The sequence below is a fragment of the Mastomys coucha genome, unplaced genomic scaffold (assembly GCF_008632895.1).
Source record: "Mastomys coucha isolate ucsf_1 unplaced genomic scaffold, UCSF_Mcou_1 pScaffold23, whole genome shotgun sequence".
In the NCBI taxonomy this organism is placed as follows: Eukaryota; Metazoa; Chordata; class Mammalia; order Rodentia; family Muridae; genus Mastomys; species Mastomys coucha.
The window spans coordinates 73327451-73346167 of record NW_022196906.1 but is presented as its reverse complement, the minus strand read 5'-3'; the positions used below and the strand labels follow the sequence as shown (position 1 = coordinate 73346167).

Sequence of the window (18717 nt, the reverse complement as noted above, 5' to 3'; positions counted from 1 at the left end):
AAAAACAAAAAACAAAAAACCTAGTATACGATGGTGGAGCATTCAAATAATGAGTATATCCCATCCATATTCATGACTCCCTGCTAAAACAAAAGTAGGTAATAAAATATAAACCCCCCTGAATGCACAGCAGGAGTCAAGCAAAGACAGAAACCAGAAGTGAGGCCTCACCACTCAAACATGCCTTTGATTATACTGACACCTGGTGGCCAATTTTGTTAAAGAAGGTCTGTTTTGGGGTTTTTTTTGGTTTGGGTTGGGTTTAGGGTTTTTTTTTTTTTCGGTTTTGTTCTTTGTTGTTGCTGTTTTTATTAGTTTTTTTCTTAGTTGTAATGCCTCATATTGACATGTCACGAACAATAAGCACTTGGTGCTTGTTTTTATTAGAAGGATAATGATGCCTTCTAAAATGTCACGGGAGACACTGCATTTAGATTAAGACATATAATTGTTAACTTGAATGCAAGCACTGTTGCCAGCTCCCGGGGCTGGAATACACACTCATTATATATTTGTAAATTATCATCACTGCTGTTCTTTTCTGTAGTATGGATGGCCTCCGTCTTAAAGCAATATAGTGACTAGAAAGCTGTCGTTGGTTCTGAAATGGACTGGAGGCCAAGCAGGAGGTCACAAAAGCTCTCCTTTCCTACAGAAGTATACCTAGATGTTAGCTTACTAGGCTGCGGTCTTCCCATCACAAAACGGACATAGTTGTGCCTATATCAAAAAATTACTTATAAAAAACAAATGATAACCTATATAAATACTGCATCTGTCCCTTCCCAGGGTATACATACAAACCTTCGTAGAATTTATTGCGTTACCTACTTATTACATAATATAAATGTGTTTATTTTATCATAATGGTGTATCAGCCATCATACTGAGAGAACGCTCTGAGAGACACTTAAAAACATTTCTCATGGTATCCTGTATCTTCTCCAAATTAATATTATTCTAAGGTTTAGATTTTTTTGGCTTGGTCATTATTACACTAAGCTATAAATCCGGAAAATGAGCAAATACTTCAGCTATAAACTTTACAGACATTCATTTTAAGACTTATGAATTCCTCACTGCATTATGAACCTCTTTTGCAACACTGCCTCCAATATGCTTCAAAACCATGTTACACATTCAGTAAGCTCAGCTAAATTGTCCAGGCTAATGTTGATAGGTATATAAACATCTGCAAAGACACCGCTGGCCGTTCAGCACATGTAAGAGTCTAGTAGGACCCTAGCACTGACTCCTTCCTTTAAGTCAGTTCCCTCACTGTATCCCACAGGACTCCTGCATCACGCTGCTTCAAGCAACCACTCGCTATCCTGTACATCTCACCTGACACATCATGTTGAGCATCTTCTGGTATTTACATAAAAATTAAATATTACTCATCTGTGTTTCATAAAATATAAAGTAATATAAATATTACACACTATTGACCAACATATCTCATAAATAGGTGAGATTGTTTTTTTTTCACTTGTTTTAATTACAGTGACATGAATTTGTCATCCAGCCATCTCTGAGCTCTGGTCAGTTGTGTTAAGAGCATCTACACTGTTGGTGACAAATCCCTGGATCTTCATCTTGCAGGACAGAAATTACACTGTCAAAACAACTCCTCACAGCTCCACCCCCTGGGCTCTACCATTCCACTTTGTATTTCACTGATTTTCTATATCCTAAATATTGTGTTTACCCAAGACCACACAGCAGCCACCCTTTTGTGGCTGATTTCATTCAGAGCACCTCAAGGTTCCATTTGAGTCACAGCATGTGGATGGATAACCTTCCTCTCTAAGGTGAAGACCCTTTATCTTTTTGAAGTACAAATTGATGAATAATTTTTGCCAGTAGTGAATTACATATGTGAATGTTTTGGCTCAAATCAGAAAGACCAGACAAATGAGCTTATCAGTTACACTAGGCTTGATCCCCCTCATTTGAGCCTATTGAGAAGCACCCCAAGATTGAGACATAGCAGGCATACTGACCCATCACCTGGTCATGCTACTTTTAAATAGAGCAAGCTTTGTGTGCAAAGCTTTGTGTGGTGGCATATGCCTGTGATCCCAGCACCGAGAGAGAGGCAGACATAAGACCCTATCATAAAAATAAATACGCCAAGCAGTTGTGATGCACATTTATAATCCCAGCACTTGGAAGGCAGAGACAGGCAGATCCCTGTGAGTTCAAGGCCAGCCTGGTCTACAGAGGGAATTCTAGGACAGCCAGGACTACATGGAGAAGCCTTGTCTTAAAAAACATAAATAAATAAACAAACAAACAGCAAAAGTACCAACCAGAAAGATCTAAGAAGTTAACTATCTCAAACAACTCAAAGACTGAACTAAATTATTCCTCTGGGTTGCTTCCTTGTGAATGTCTTAGTACTGGAACTATGTAATTCTAAGATGTCATAAAAACCACATTCTATGTGCTTGCAAAGATCCTCTTATCATAAGTCATGTTTGAGTCAAGAATATCTGTGTTATAGAGAAGAGAGTGTTGAGTCATGGGGAGAGGAGAAAACTAACACTAAAGACATTTTTAAGGCCATGTAGAAACCTTACATATAGAAAACTACTACATATATACTTTAAAAGTTTCCTAAAATCTATATATATAATCATATACAAGAAGTTAAAATCGAGTTACCCTATAATGGGGGGAGGGGGAAGGGAAATGCCTCTCCCAGATTTCAGAGACTAGCAAATAAAAAGCCCAATGACATGTTATGGGGTTCTTTTCAAGTTGTTCTGTGGGGTCCCATAGCTCCCCGAAACATTACAGGCTATTGCACTTGTTCCTGGTTAAGCTCCAGAACTTGATAGTACAACCCTATTACATGCATATTTACTGCATATTTAAACTATAGGACATGGAGGAATCAAACTGGTACCAATCTAGAAAATTGGTCCCTACTGGCTATCTAGAAGGTTCTACATATACTACTAGGAAAGGAAAATAATCAAGTCTTATTCAGTTGTGACCCTGTGTCTACAATAGTAAGATGCCTGGCAAGACATGCCCAGCTGGGCAAGGTGAACAAGTGTTATTTGATCAACAAACCGTTTTCTTGTTGGATTTGAGGCCCACTCCACAAGACAGAACTCATGCCAAGTAACTAGGCAAAAAGCCCATGGCTGGCTAGGTCACAGGCCCTAGAGGAGAGCCTATACTATTCTTTAACTAAGTAGACATAGAATTAAATTGCCCACCAAGTTCTTATCTTTAAACCATAGATTAATGCATCTCTTAACTCTTGTCAGTAAAGCTTCTTTTTGTAGTAGATACTAACACAGAAGCCACGGCTTGTCAACATACAGAAATTAAAAGATTATGAAGTGCCTAGCTTCAAACAGAGCATCTACATATCACACCCTCTCACCTTCAAGACTCAGGTGTCATTGGAGGGTAGAAAGATTATAAGAGCCAGAGGTAACAGCCATGACAGGGTTCCCTGCATACATGAACTCATGGTGGATATAAATGCATGAGGAATGCCTGCACAAGAACAATCCAACCAAAATCCCATCGTTGATGAGCAAAGAGCTCATAAAGTCCTACCTCTTGCAAGGGAACTGTTGGTAATTGATGCCAGCTAGGGTTGGCAATTTGTAGTCCTGGGTGCTGTAAGAAAGCAGGCTGAGCAAGCTAGGGAGAAAGCAAGCCAGTAAGCAGCACTCCTCCATGGCCTCTGCATGAGCTCCTGCCTCCAGGTTTCCGCCCTACTTAAGTTCCAGCCCTGACTTCTTTCAATGGCAGACTGTGATGTGGAAGTGACATAAGCCATTTCCTCTGCAAAGTGCTCATGATCAGGTTGTTTTATCACAACAATAGAAAAACCAATTAACTAAAAAGAAAGTAATGCACCCATGGGAAGCTGAGGCAGAGACAACAGAGGGCACTGCACTGCTCCTGCCCTGTCAAGTCACGGACCTGCGTGCAAGAGAACCAAATACAAAAGGAACTCTGAGGGACAAGGCCTGAAGACCAGGGGTCAGTGTGACTCTTTAAAGCCAGCTTCTTACAACAAGAACAAACCAGGTTCGTCCAATCACATTTTAATCATTATTCTGAAATATCAAATGTGCCAAACGAATAAGTTTGTGTTCAGTGCTCAGTCTTAAAAGCATCAATGCACACAATTAATAAATAAATATTTAATCATCTTTAGAATAAAATGTCAAAATGTTTAAACATCCAAACACTCTATGATAGAAAAAATAATGAATGCAATGAAAGCTACCCTATTGGAAAATATAACAGATTAACAATAAGTCACTAAATTGTCTAGATATTCATAGTAATTTATTTTCATCTATAGAATGACTTAGGAGAAATTTTACCATATAAGCAATTTAAACCATTTTTACATTCTCCCCAAAAGTACATTTATACTCACATTCACTTGAACCTGAATGTACCAGTCACCAAGTATTGGATGAGAGGATAGTTGAAAAGTTTTGGAAACGACTCCAAGATCACCTTCCTGAGAAAACCACTGTTGGATCACATTAGACTTCGGGTCCTACAACAGAAACCAAACCATGTGTGTTAGCTGTGGAAGGCTGCCCAAGGGCACATGTGCTGCTTAGGAATGGCACCTGGCAGTACTGTCAGACCCACCTAGAACTTTCCCCAAAATATGACCCTAAGATGGTGTAATAGTTAAACCCCATTATCACCTGGATTAGAGTTTAGAATCACCCAGGAGACTTATGTCTGGGTGGATCTGTGAAGGTGCTTCCAGCAAGGTTTAGCTACCAGCCCAGACTGAATAAAAGGAAAAGGAGAAGAGAAGCCAGGAGACAGGCAGAGTGCATCTCCCTCTGAGTCCTGAACATGGATGTAGTATGACCAGCTGTCTCACACCTCTGCCACCCTGGGGAGAGTTGCTCTCTCTGCCACCATCCCTTCCGTGATAGACTGTACCCTCAAACCATGAGCCAAAACCAACTCTTCCTTAAGATTCTTCTGAAAGGTATTTTGTCATGGCAATAAGAAAAGCAACACTACAGAAAGTTTTTGGGAAATGACAGATCTATAGCACTTAAGAAGACAACTCAATGTTTCTTCCATTCCTGTTACTTCTCCTGAGGCCACGCTGATTCTGATCCACCTTTTAATTCCTGACACCATAGTTCCCTCTTCAGAGAACATACAGCATGCACTCCAACAAATCTACATGAGTAGCTTAAAGAAACCCCCACTAAAATACAAAGTAGTGCACACATATGAAAATCAAAATACAGGGGCCTCAAGAAACTAAGCTAGGATCACCACACAATATGACTCTGACACTCAACATACATTTGAAAGAACCTAAGTCAACATGCATACACATCCATGTTTGCTGAGTATTAGTCACAATATCCAAGATGCAGAACCAGCCTAAAATGGCCACCAACAGAGGAATGGATAAATAAGGCCTGGTAAGATAAAATAAAGCACAATAAAGAATGAAGCTCTGAGTCAGCTGATGTGTGGAGCCTCTCAGAGGAAGATTGTGGGAGGGGTGACTGGAAGGGGGGCAGTGAGAGGGATGTAAAGTGAATAATTTAAAAAAATTAATTTAATTTAATTTTTAAAAAAAGAATGAAGTTCTATCATTTGCACCATTTGCAGGAAAGTGGATGCAACTGAAGACAATATGTTAAGTGAAATAAGCCAGACTCACAAAGGCAAATACCTCATTCATACATGGAATCTACATTTCAATAAAGGGTGTGTGGGTGAGAGAGAGACAGAGACAGAGACAGGGACAGAGAGACAGAGAGAGATGAAAGTAGAAATGGAGCATGCAGAAGGAGAGAGAACACAGAAATGAGAGGAAAAGAATGAGTACCACTTGGCCATCATTGTATGTAAATATATATTCATGTCATATAACATACATATAACATGAAAGCCTCTGTTGGGAAGAAAACCAGGGTGATAGAGGGTGACTATTAATAAAATATAGTGATGTACATGTATGAAAATCATAAAAACATGACTTTGTGTTTATTAAAAAGGAAGAAAGGAAATGAATTCTCATTGTTGAGGTAGAATCCTCATTCGTTATAGGCCTGGGCTAGGTACTCCAGCTTATTTCTAATCATTATAATTCTCCTTCAGTGAATAAGCCAGACTCAGAAAGACAAATGCTTTTCTCTCATACACAGAATCTACATTTCAATATAAAAAGTGTGTATGTATGTGCATGTGTGCATGTGTGTACATATGTGTGTGCATGTGAGTGCATGTGTGTATGTGTGCATGTGAGTGCATGTGCGTATGTGTGCATGTGAGTGCATGTGCGTATGTGTGCATGTCAGTGCATGTGCGTATGTGTGCATGTCAGTGCATGTGTGTATGTGTGCATGTGAGTGCGTGTGTGTATGTGTACATGTGTGTACATGTATGTGTTTGTGCATATGTGTACATGTGCATGTGTATGTGTGTGTGCATGCGAGTGTGTGCATGTGTGTGCATGCGTGCATATGTAATATGAAAGTAGACATGGTACTATGCAGGGACAGAAAGAGGAGGTAGAGTTGTCCTTTCCCTACTGTTGAGGAAGCTGACTGCGGGAGCGGTTACGTAAACACTCAGCAGTAGTTGACAGGCATGGCTCCCTATTATAGCAACAACACCTGATGGGACTCAGACTTCAAACTCATGTCAGCTCTCCGATCAACCAAAGTATATCAGAGAACGATTTAATTAGGGTTCCATGAGGAATGCTCTCATCTTCCCACAGCCTCACAGACAAAAGTGGCTTCCAGCAGTATCCATGCAAAGTGTCCGTCTCTCCCACTCCCAGTCCCAGCAATGCTGTCCTGCCTTCTACCTACTTTGTCTTCTCTCCAACCCCACACATCCACCATACCCCTCTAACTAACACCACTGATCCCTCCTTCCTCACACATCCACCATACCCCTCTAACTAACACCACTGGTCCCTCCTTCCTCACACATCCACCATACCCCTCTAACACCACTGGTCCCTCCTTCCTCACAAATCCGCCATACCCCTCTAACACACACCACTGGTCCCTCCTTCCTCACAAATCCGCCATACCCCTCTAACACACACCACTGGTCCCTCCTTCCTCACACATCCGCCATACCCCTCTAACTAACACCACTGGTCCCTCCTTCCTCACACATCCACCACACCCCTCTAACTAACACCACTGGTCCCTCCTTCCTCACAAATCCACCATACCCCTCTAACTAACACCACTAGTCCCTCCTTCCTCACAAATCTGCCATACTCTACTCTAATTAATGCCACTGGTCCCTCCTCCCACTCTTGCCCACTGCACAAACTGTCATCCAGAACAGCTGATCTGAGAACACACATGGGGTTGAAAGGTTTGACACCGATCCAGGCTAACAGTAAACAGAGTCAGTTATAATCACAGCAGGCCCCTAGGTGACAATGACTTCCTAGTGTCGGGCCACACACTTGCAGGTTCTCTACTTCTAGGTTCATCTTCTTCCCAAGGTGCACATTCATTTGCAGTTCACCACAGAACTCTACACCTCTGGGCCTTTGTTACAGGGAATGTCCCTCCCTCTCTCATCTACTAGTAAAATAAGCTCAGCTTCTGTTCTGCTGCACAGGCCTCCAGCAGCAGTGAGCTCTTGGTGGATAGCCTCTGGCACGTCTGGAGTTTACTCTTCTTGAGTATGACTCACTGTTAAACGCAGTGAAAATCTTTTTCTTTTTTTTTTTTTACATATTTTATTTGACAAAAATTTGTTTCCAGCTACACTATGAACTCTTGAGACCAAAGATCACACACTTTCTCTTATTCTCTACCCTTTGACTAGACATAGTAAGCCTACCTAGTTATTAGAAGCCAGAAAGAAAAAAATTCTCCTAGAGAAGGAGTGTGACAGCTGGAGGTGTGTACGGTTCCGAGAACTGAGGAGTGGCAGCCAGAGACTTCAAATCAGGTCAAGAATGGGCAGATCACTGTCTCCTGGGCAAACTCCTGGGTCATGCACTGTGACCAGCAGTTGGCTCTGTTGTCCTGCCACAGCGTGATACAAGGGAGAACTGGGCAGCGAAAGGGCTCAGGAAGAAATACAATTAGCTATAAACATATGTTGTCTCATGGCTAAGGAAGTAAGATCCATGAAGTGTTGGGGCTCTTCTATCTGATGAACAGAGATTTAAGGAACACTGATACAGCAATGCTCGGTGATGCCTAAGGGACAAGGAATGCAAAGACACTGTAACAAAGGCCCAGAGGTGTAGAGTTCTGTGATGAACTGCAAATGAATGTGTACCTTGGGAAGAAGATGAACCTAGAAGTAGAGAACCTGCAAGTGTGGCCCGACACTAGATGAGTCACAGCGCTGAGTTTTCTCCTAGATGGTGTCATGACCCTTTAAGCAAAAGAAGGCTAAATTGACACTTCCACTTTAGGACATTGTTCTTGGGGCTAGAGAGCCAGCGCACCAAAGCACTGTCACAGGACATACCCTCACCCTATAAATAGCTGTATCCACACACAGTCACCTGAACGCAAACAGAATATCCCCTCCAGGTCAGAAACAGCTGTATCCACACACAGTCACCTAAACACAAACAGAATATCCCCTCCAGGACAGAAACATCTGTATCCACACACAGTCACCTGAATGCAAACAGAATATCCCCTCCAGGTCAGAAACAGCTGTATCCATACACAGTCACCTGGACGCAAACAGAATGTCCCCTCCAGGTCAAAACAGCTGTATCCACCAAGGCTATTCGCCTGTACCCAGAGCAAAGTTTTGAAGCAGAAGGCCCAGGGCAGGAGCCAGCTGTGCCAGCTGCCACCACAGTGTCAAAGCCACTTACTTCTACACTGTAATGTTAAACTGGCTATAGGAGAGAATGCAAGGCAAGATAGGGCATGCTTTCTCCACGGCTAAAAGGCCTCTGAAGCTCCTGTCCTCCCTGAGATGAGTTACTGAGACAGGAAAGATGGACAGATAATAGACAATCCTCCTCACAGACACAGTGAATATCCCTCAATATGCCACCATGATAAATATCTGACCCTAAGGATGATGGGATGATATCTTCGAGTGTCAGCATCTTAGTTCCAACCATTACTGACGAGTTGGCACGCAGGCTAGATTAGATGTCCTTCTCCATCCTGTCCCAAATCGCTTTTTTCTGTTTGTTTGTTTGTTTGTTTGTTCTTTGTTTTTGTTTTTGTTTTTCGAGACAGGGTTTCTCTGTGCCCTGGCTGTAGTGGAACTCACTCTGTACACCAGGCTGGCCTTGAACTCAGAAATCCACCTGCCTCTGCCTCCTCCCAAATGCTAGGATTAAAGGCATTAGCCACCACTGCCCAGCTACAAATCACTATTTTCTTTGTCTGGAGAACAATAAAGCAGACATCCACAGCCTGCTGCCTGGCCTCTGTGGTGAGGAGTGTAGCTAGACGTGAGTCCATGTCCTGACATTACAGACCAGGATCAAAGGGGATTTATGACTACCCCCACTCGCTGTTCCTAAGCACTGAACTTCAGTGCAAACAATCTTCCCCGGGCAAGAGCAATACATGTTGGCCAGGCCAGTTGGACCCCTTAGTATCAGACCAAACAGAAGATCCCTCTGCATCTGACCCAGAAGCCAAATGTGGCAGTATACACTCATATATATATACATATGAATGTATACTTTGTAAAATCCAGGCCATCTAACACCCCCCCCCAAGATCTAATATGAGCTCAACGCTGCAACCCAGCGGCTGTATCTAACCTCATCTCTTGACTCGTATCCCTTCACTCCCTGTGCTCAGTGTGCTTCAGGCCCTTGTATGTGACCTCTCTGCTCTCATTTGTCCACCCTTGCATTTCATTCAGGTCTCTGCTCACATCGCTCTTCTGTGGCAACTCTCTAAAAGGCGCTAACCATAAGCTCACGTTCCCTCTCCCATCTCTGGTCCTCCTGTTCTCCTTATCACACATTATCACACACGTACATACAGACACATGAATATCTACCCCCTCACGTGTACGTCTATACATCAATCATCTGTTTTCTTGACACCCATTGAAAACTAAATTCAACGTGAACAGGGGTTTAGTCTGCTCTGTTCTGTTCAATGTCTCAGTGCCTGGAATACAAAAGTTTGGTAAGCAAACTCATGAACGGATAGGTCATAGTGATGAAGCCAGGATTAAACATGAACAGACAGACTCCATAGCTCTGAGCTCTGAGGTTCCACCATCTCCCTTCAGAGGATCGCCATGTTGAGAGGTGAAACTCTGTGTCACTGTGTCACTAACATGAGCAGAACTCTCAAGGCAGATTTAGCGGGGTGGCTTGAAGTTCCCCCTTCATAGCAGCCTGCCACTCACCTTAATGAAAATATCCACGGCCGTCCTATAAGGCTTGAGATCTGAGAAGAGTGTGAGCACTCGAAACTTCACGTTCTGCTTTGGCTTGTAGAGTGCCTTGTCTGTCTGAATGAGGACGGATATCCTCTTGCTCTCAAATGTTAAGCGTGTCTTGTTGGAGAATAAGACCCCACTCTCCGAATGTCCGCTTATGTGTAGTTCATAAATCTTATCTGCACTGTTCAGAGGTAGCTGGGTGAGGAAAGATCAGACATATCAAAGTCTCGCCATTTTACCTTAAAAAAAAGTTTCAATTCCAAATTAGAATAAAAAGATTAAACACATAGTATCATCAAAAAGAACTGTAGTGAGCTGGGCTGTGGTGGCACACACCTTTAATCCCAGCACTTGGGAGGCAGAGGCAGGTGGATTTCTGAGTTTGAGGCCAGCCTGGTCTACAGAGTGAGTTCCAGGACAGCCAGGGCCACACAGAGAAACCGTCTTGAAAAACCAAAAAAAAAAAAAAAAAAAAAAAAAAAAAAAAAAAAAAAAAACTGTAGAGTTGGGAGAAACTTATCCTTCATAGACACCAAAGCTGAACACTTTGCTTTTATCGCCTTTGAAATCCTGTGCTCTGCTCTTCAATTAGATCAGCTTAGATTCTGGAGTGAGGGACATGCTCCACACCTGTCTCTCTCGGCAGAAGTTACGTTGCTTTTCTTTTCCTTTTATTTTTATTTTTTTTAATTAATTATTTCATTTATTTACATTCCAAGTGTTGTCGTTTGTTCTCACAGCTGTTAAGCTTGGAAACCTCATCCCACCCCTTCCCCCAATCACACCCCCAACCCCTATCTCGTAAGCTTTCCCACGCTTTCACTGTTTGAGGCCATCAGCCTGTGAAACTCCAGTGTTTGCTTTCTTGCTCTAGTCTCTCAAACATTCATCTGTGCTGCTTTCTTTTCCTATACCCTGTTCAGCATGTGACTGGTGGCCGTGCTGCCATTTTTAATACTATTAATAACAACAGAATACTACCATCTGGTACAAACAGACCACAAGCTATATTGAACAGTTCATACATTCTCTGTCATTTAACCTCAAGATAATCCCTCATCCCAGTTTCACACCCACCCTTGGCTGGATTCTCCTGCTAAAACCATTTCACAAAGAAACTAGGTTTAGAGAGTTAGGGACAGCACTCCAGGCTGCCAGCAGCCCACAACCAAACCTAGCATGCACTATATTAATCTAGAAGCAACATGATGTGGTGATTTTAAATATGTTCCAGAAAGTCTCTGATCTACCTCCCTTCAAAAACTAGAGTCTGCATTGGGTTACCAAAATAAAGGGAAAACTCACTGAGAACAGGAAGGGATCAGCAGGGATAGGAGGGGACAAGAGAAGGTAGTAAAGGCGAATGATCAAAATAGAGTATGTGCATGTATGAAAATTCATGAAATACATTTAAAAACAAAAAATGAAACACATGTTAACATTTAACATGAAAACTATTCTGTGTCATTTTAAAATGTTAATTTAAAGCGCACTGGGTGTGGCTGGTGGTGCGTGCCTTTAATGCACTAAAGAGACAGAAGCAGGAAAATCTCTATAAATTTATGGCCAGCCAGAGATACTTGGCTACATAGTGAGACCTTGCCTTTAAAAAGAAACAAAGAAATAAAAATAGAAAAGTATTAATGGGGGAATAGTGCCAAACATAATAAAGTGACCTAATGATCCAGTTTATGGAAGAGAAGTCCCTGCAAGGAGTTTCAAGAACATAATAATAGCCAATCCCTCTAAAGTAAGGTTGTTATTCAATATTTGAAAAGTGCAATGAATTCAAGTAAAACTTACAAGTGATGTAAATTAAGAGCCAGTAAAAAGATACATTTGCCGTAGTTACAATATATTTCTTTTGTTGTTGTTGTTGTTGTTTTGAGTTTTTTTTTTTTTTTTTTTTTTTTTTTTTTTTTTTTTTTTTTTTTTTTTTTTGGTTGGTTGGTTAGTTCGGGTTTTAGGTTAGTTTTTTGGTTTTTGGAGACAGTGTTTCTCTGTGTAGCCCTGGCTGGCCCGGAACTCAGAGATCTGCCTTCCTCTGCCTCCTGCCCCCAAGTGTTGGGATTAAAGATGTACACCACTACACACATTTCGCAATGTATTTCTGAAGCCAATTTTTGGCATTTATTTATTTACTGAAGCCAAATAATTTAAATGGATACTTACTGCTGGTAGAATAAGAGTCCTGAAATGGCCTAAAAGGAAAACAAGAAAGGAAAGGGATTTGTCAAGACTTAACAAGACTTTCTTTCACTATGGATAGAACCATCAACTTCCTTGGCCAAACCAAAATAGCTTTATTAATGCCCAAAATAACCACGACCTTGTAGCCCATTCTTCTCCTTGAAGAAGATCAAGATTGAAAGGTGATCACCCTGGGATCAAATCCCGGCAAGTTCTGCCGGTCCCCATAACTCTCACCGGAGCAGCTCTTGCCCCGGTTAAGGTTCCCGGGTTTAAGGGGGGCTTCAGAGAAGCCCAGAGAATCTGGGAATTGGAGCTCCAGGAGGGGGTGTTGTTATTGTTCCGTTTTCCTTGGGGATTGTAGTACAGGAGATTGAGCCGCCGGCTTCATGGCATCTAGCTTGTGCTCTGCAATGAGATCTGTCCCTGGTGCGGCTCACTCTTCATGTTCTCAGGCACTCATGATAAAGGGAGGCGTTAGTCATGCCAGGGCGAGCCAGGGCTCAGCAGTGATTCACAAGGATGAGGCTGGTACAGATTATTTTTCATGTACACTTTCTAAAAATAGAACCGATGGTTCAACACATGCCAATTTTTCATCAGACCCACTTATTTCAAAGAAAAAAATGGTTTCAAGTTAGACTTGCCAAAGGACTTAGTCAACATTCCCATCGAATGTGAAAATAGACCCTTTATTGACGAACTATCTATTAAAGTAACCACGGTGACCCTCTCAAATGAAGCCATATTGAGTCTACCATGTGAGAGCGGGGAGATACAAGATGGCCCAGTACAGAGTAGGAATTAACAACAAGCTCTGAACTCACACCACACACAGCATTCTGTCACAAATTTGCTCTTTTCCTGCCCTGTCTGTCCTTGGACCTGATTCTATAACTCACTATTTTCATCCATAAAATGAAAATGTGATCATTGTTCCAAACTCACACAGTGTCTTGTGGGGAAGCTGTGGTCACCTGGAATGTACAGACGCACAAGAAGAACTTGAAGGTCATCAGAGTGCCAGGAAGCTTAGAGAGGTGTCCCCTCTGTAAGGATGTCAGCTTGTCTCTATAGCAATATTCTCCAGTTGTTTATGAGGAAACGTGCCGTCCATAAAGCTTGTGACATATATCACCAATACCAATCTACATTTTTAAAGTGAGATACATATACTTTCTCATTCAAGATATTAGACATCAAAAGCCTGAACTGCTTAATCTTGCTCAAAAAAAAAAAAAAGAAAAGAAAAGAAGTAGATAAGTGATGGCTTATACCTGTAATCCCAACATCCAGGAAGCTAAAGTAGGAAGATCACCTTGAGAATGAGGTTAGCCTAAACTACACCACGCATTCAACACCAGCCTGGGCTGCATATCAAAAACCTGCCTCAAAAATAAAATAAGTGAAAATTAGTATATTTTCTAACTTCACATTATGAAACAATCATGTATATTCCCAGATGTGTGCACATCCGTTTTAAACAACAGTCTTCCAATGAACTCAAGGGAATAGGAATAGGTTTGCAGAATCACCAGGCAATTCTCCATCATTGGTTACCAGCAGGCATGGAGCAGCTTATCTGATGATTATAAACACTCCTGCAAAGAGCGGGAGGCTGACACCGTAGGACATTGAACAAAATGGGGAAAAGGTGAAGAAAGAGAGTTGATTAGGTGTTGGAAGACAGAGGCGGGAGAACTTCGAAGGGGTGCCTGGGAAAATAACACTGACCTCTATTGCTGTGGGGGTAGGAGTCAGTCAGGGGAGGCGAGGAGAAGAACCAGGGCAGAGAATGCACAGCAGAACAGGACACTGTGACCCTACCAAAGCCAGAGCTGGCTGAGCTGAGCTGAGCTGGGAGCAAACAATTGTGAGAGGAGTCTAATCTGACTATTATTACCTTTTTTAATGTTCTTATTATCTGATTTAACAGGGAAAAACTTAAATAAATTTATGATGTACAGTATGATGTTTTGACACACGTATAACCCGTGGGGTGGCTAACTTGAGATGCACCACCTCACAGGTACTCATATTTGCTGTTAGAACAATTACCTTTTTTACCCTATTGGCAATTCTCAAGTACATAAAAATGTCCCTAGGAATTGTAGCCGTAGTAGACACTGGTATTTATTCCTCTTCTCTAACTAGAATTTTTTATTCTTTGACCAACATCTCCCATGAATCCCCTAGCTAGTCTCCTTCTCTTAAAGTTCAGCTTTTTAAAATTACATATAGTGGGGGCTGGAGAGATGGCTCAGCGGTTAAGAGCACTGACTGCTCTTCCAAAGGTCCTGAGTTCAAATCCCAGCAACCACATGGTGGCTCACAACCATCTGTAATGAGATCTGATGCCCTCTTCTGGTGTGTCTGAAGACAGCTACAATGTACTTACATATAATAAATAAATCTTTTTTTAAAAAATTACATATAGTGAAATCACACTATGTCCTCAGATTCTCCCACTTTGTTGCAAATGGCAGGGTTTCCTTTCTCAGAGTCAAACAGTATTCCACCATGAATATGCACACTTTGTTTCTTTACCCATTTATCTGTTAATGGACACTTAGGTTGTTCCTGCCTTAGCTCTCATGAGTAGTGCTCCAATAAGAGGGGAACACAGGTGTCTCTTTGACATGTTGATGTCATAGCTGGCTATAAACGCAGTTGTACAGGAACAGTCTATGTGTATTAAGTGTTCAATGCTCATGGGGTATTTATATTCTATACTGAATTTAAATGAAACTGAAAGGCTATATCAGAAACTATGCTTGGTAAAAAGAAAAACTTTTTAGAGATATACAAATAAATCTTCCTTCACAAGTTTTTTTTTTTTAAGTTGTTGACTGGTTTCTTTGAAAACCAAAAACACACTATCCGACATTCTCTATACACACTTGGGAATGAGGAAGTAGTTCCCCCAGACAAGCATTTAGGGCAGATTAGAATACACAGCTTCAGAAAGGAACCAGTTAACCATGAATGTGGAGAAAGAATACACTAAGAGGACGTAAGAGGGCAGAAAGTTAAAATGTAAAGGACAATCACACAGAATCTATAAATTTGAGACAGAGTAAAGGGGTACATGGAAAGGGCTGGAAGGAGAAGGAAAAGGAGGAAATTATTATATTCTGTAGAATTATACATATGTATGTGTATGTGTATACATATATATACATATATATTTATATATATATATGCTTATATATCAGCATGACCTCATCAGATTTTGTTTTGTTTGGTAGGTTATGATCCATTATTTATTAGGTGTTTGTTTGGTTACACTACTTTTTTCATGGTATATTTGTGTCTCCATGTGTTCACAGGGTATGTCCCTGCATGTGGAGTCTAGACTCAACATATATATCAAAATAAATTTAAATATACATATATATTTAAATGCATGATGAATTGAGAGCAAAGAAAAGCTGCAGACAGAGAGCATTAATGAAACCTTGGGTCTCTGGGACTTTGTAACTGGTCAGGCATCGATCATGAGCTTTGTACATGCAAGCCAATGGAGACCAGTGAGAAACGGTCACCACTTTATGTTGAGCTACTAAACTTTGGGATGGCTTGTTGCCAGCAATAGATAATTGGAAACTCTTGGAAACAAAAGATTAACTTGCAAAGCTAGTTAACCAGCATGGTGGAGCACACTGACATCCCAGTACTTGGATGGCTGAGGAAGGAAGATCAAAGTCTGAGGCCAGCCTGAGCTCAAAGATAACTGATATGAAAACAAATCTCAAACAAGCATACAGGGATGACAAAAGAAAAAACCCAGCAAGGCTGAAGCTAAACTATCCCACATAGCAGGCACCAGACACATGTGACACCTGTAAAATGCACCTGATTCCTTAGATGTGGAATAAAATATAGAGTAAAATACTCAACAATGGTCTTTATGAGGATTTTGTGTAGTCATTATATCTGTAATTACAAATAAATCATAGTTCAAATAAAGTGTACTATCAAAATTAATTTATATATTTCATTTTACTCTTTTGTAATACAGTCTCTAGAGAATGTCCTATTATTTACATCGTTGAGTTATATTTCTGTTCTACGGTGGCATCCTGGAGGATGGAGCTCTGACATTTTTATTTAGAAACAATAAAACAGTCAACAAGATCTGACTAAGTACTTTTTTTTTTAATTTTTCTGAATCAAAGCAATACATCTATTTCTATGGACCTACATTCCAACTATCTTCACAAGACTGAAATCAGAGTGCTGTCTGACTCTGAGCTTCTTCTACAGTTCGCACCAATTCTCACAGCCGTGACACCACGGGCCTCGCCATTTCAGTTCGGTTTAGTGTAGAAGTTTCTGTTCTAAGTAGGAGCTTCGTGGACAGAGACATTCTGAGCGGATGTTCCAATAATTCTCCTTATCCTTATTTTACAAATGGAATCTAGAGCCCTGGATCACTCAAGATTCTCAACAGACAGCCCGACTCTTGGATCCCAGCATCAGACCAGCTGTAGATGGCCTCAGTATCCTCTCGCAGTGCTGGCTATCATCAAGAGTTTCATCTGGCTAGCCTGTTTGTGAATGTCCCTAACTCCTGAATCATAGAGGTTTTAAATCTCATCTTGGATTCCTTGCTTTCCTCATCTGTGTGGATCCTGGTACATTTAGGTAAACAGGCCATCCCCAGGTGGGGGCAGCCCTGCGCAAGTCCGATCTCTAGCTAACAGGAGGATCGGAGGGCTGGGGCACACCCTATAGTTGAGATGAAAGAGCGTTTATCCTACAGTGGATGTGGGTGCTACAAGACAGCAGGCACCACGATGTCCCACACCAAAATCAAGTATAAAAGGGTGAAGTGCCGAGAGCCGTGCCCCACAAACCAGCCGGTTCCTGAGAGGTACCTAGTTTTCATCGCTTTGAGATAAATCTACCAGGTTAACTATCTTGTCAGCCAGGGGAACCGTGTGCTTCCTTCCTACCCTGGTCTCACATTCATGGGCTGCCTCCCACGGACATCAGATTTACAAAGACTGAGGGGGGATAGAAATGTGAGCACTGATCACTACCCATGTGACATCAGGCAAGGAGAAAGAGGAAATCCGTTGGGACTCTGCAGTAAATGAATCTCTCCTTACACTGGCTAACTGGAGGGCAAGCATGCGGGCTATTCCAAACAGGCTCACTAGAAATCTCATTTCACAGTAACACTCAATTTGTTTTGTCTTGTTTTGTTTTGTTTGTTTTGGGTGTAGCTTTTAGTTAGCTCAGACCTTTGGAGGGTTTCTCAGGAGATCAAAGCTGGAGGAGTTGCACACCTAGGTCCCACCTATGATGACATCCTTCACACAACCAGGAAAGATACAGAGCCAGGAGGGAGAGAGTACAGGGGCGGAGAAGTCTCAGCCTCCCTAGCTCACACTGGATCCTGCATCTCGGATAATGTGTGGATGGAACAGTTGAGGCCTACCACTCATCTCATGAATCCATATTAAAAGGTCGACTTTAAGTGTTTAACATTACTTATTGCTATTGCTGCTGTCGTCTCTGTAAATTTAAAAATATATCTTGGAATTTCCTAGGTACTCACTAAGTCCTAGTATAGAACTTATTTGAAGGTCTAAAGATTATACAATAACTTGGGTCACCAAACCATAAAAGTAGGGGGTTTGGGGAGGGAAGCAGCATAGAAGAGAACTACTAACCCCTTTCTCTGCTGTTGCTAGGGTGAGAGTTAAGAAGATCGTATTTGCAAGCCTTTGGGGACATTTTTTTTTTCTTTTTGATTTTGGCCAGGTTCCCCTCAGACATGGGAAATGGCTGTCCCTTGAAAGGTGACTCACACTCTCTCCATCACTAAAGATGCGCTCCATTTTGTAGCGTTCTGACAACCCGTTTGTTCCAGACAACTGTAGCCTCTGATCACTTCTCGGAGCCTTCCAGACTTGCTGCCTCTGCTCCTCAGCGGGCAGCAACTCGAAAGATACCTTGTTTGTAGACTTCCCACTTGGCACAGGTGGAGAAACTGGCCGTTTGGGTTACAAATAGAGTCAGGCTGTTTTTAAGTTGTGGAATGAGCCTACAGAAGAATGAACCCTCTCCTCAGCTTTTAAAACACACATCTGCTGCCTCACGTGACATCTGTCC

At 41.7% G+C, this 18717-nt stretch overlaps 1 protein-coding gene across 1 annotated transcript in view; it reads right to left on the bottom strand.

Annotated features, from left to right (window-relative positions):
- The window catches only part of Cd109 (CD109 molecule), a 104206-nt gene that overhangs the window by 70970 nt on the left and 14519 nt on the right, over positions 1 to 18717 (bottom strand). Inside the window, exons 3-5 of the mRNA XM_031346185.1 lie at positions 12577 to 12605; positions 10369 to 10599; positions 4418 to 4543 (exon numbers count right to left, since the gene is read on the bottom strand). Of these exons, the coding sequence (XP_031202045.1) occupies positions 4418 to 4543; positions 10369 to 10599; positions 12577 to 12605 (386 nt within the window). The remainder of the gene's footprint in view (positions 1 to 4417; positions 4544 to 10368; positions 10600 to 12576; positions 12606 to 18717) is intronic.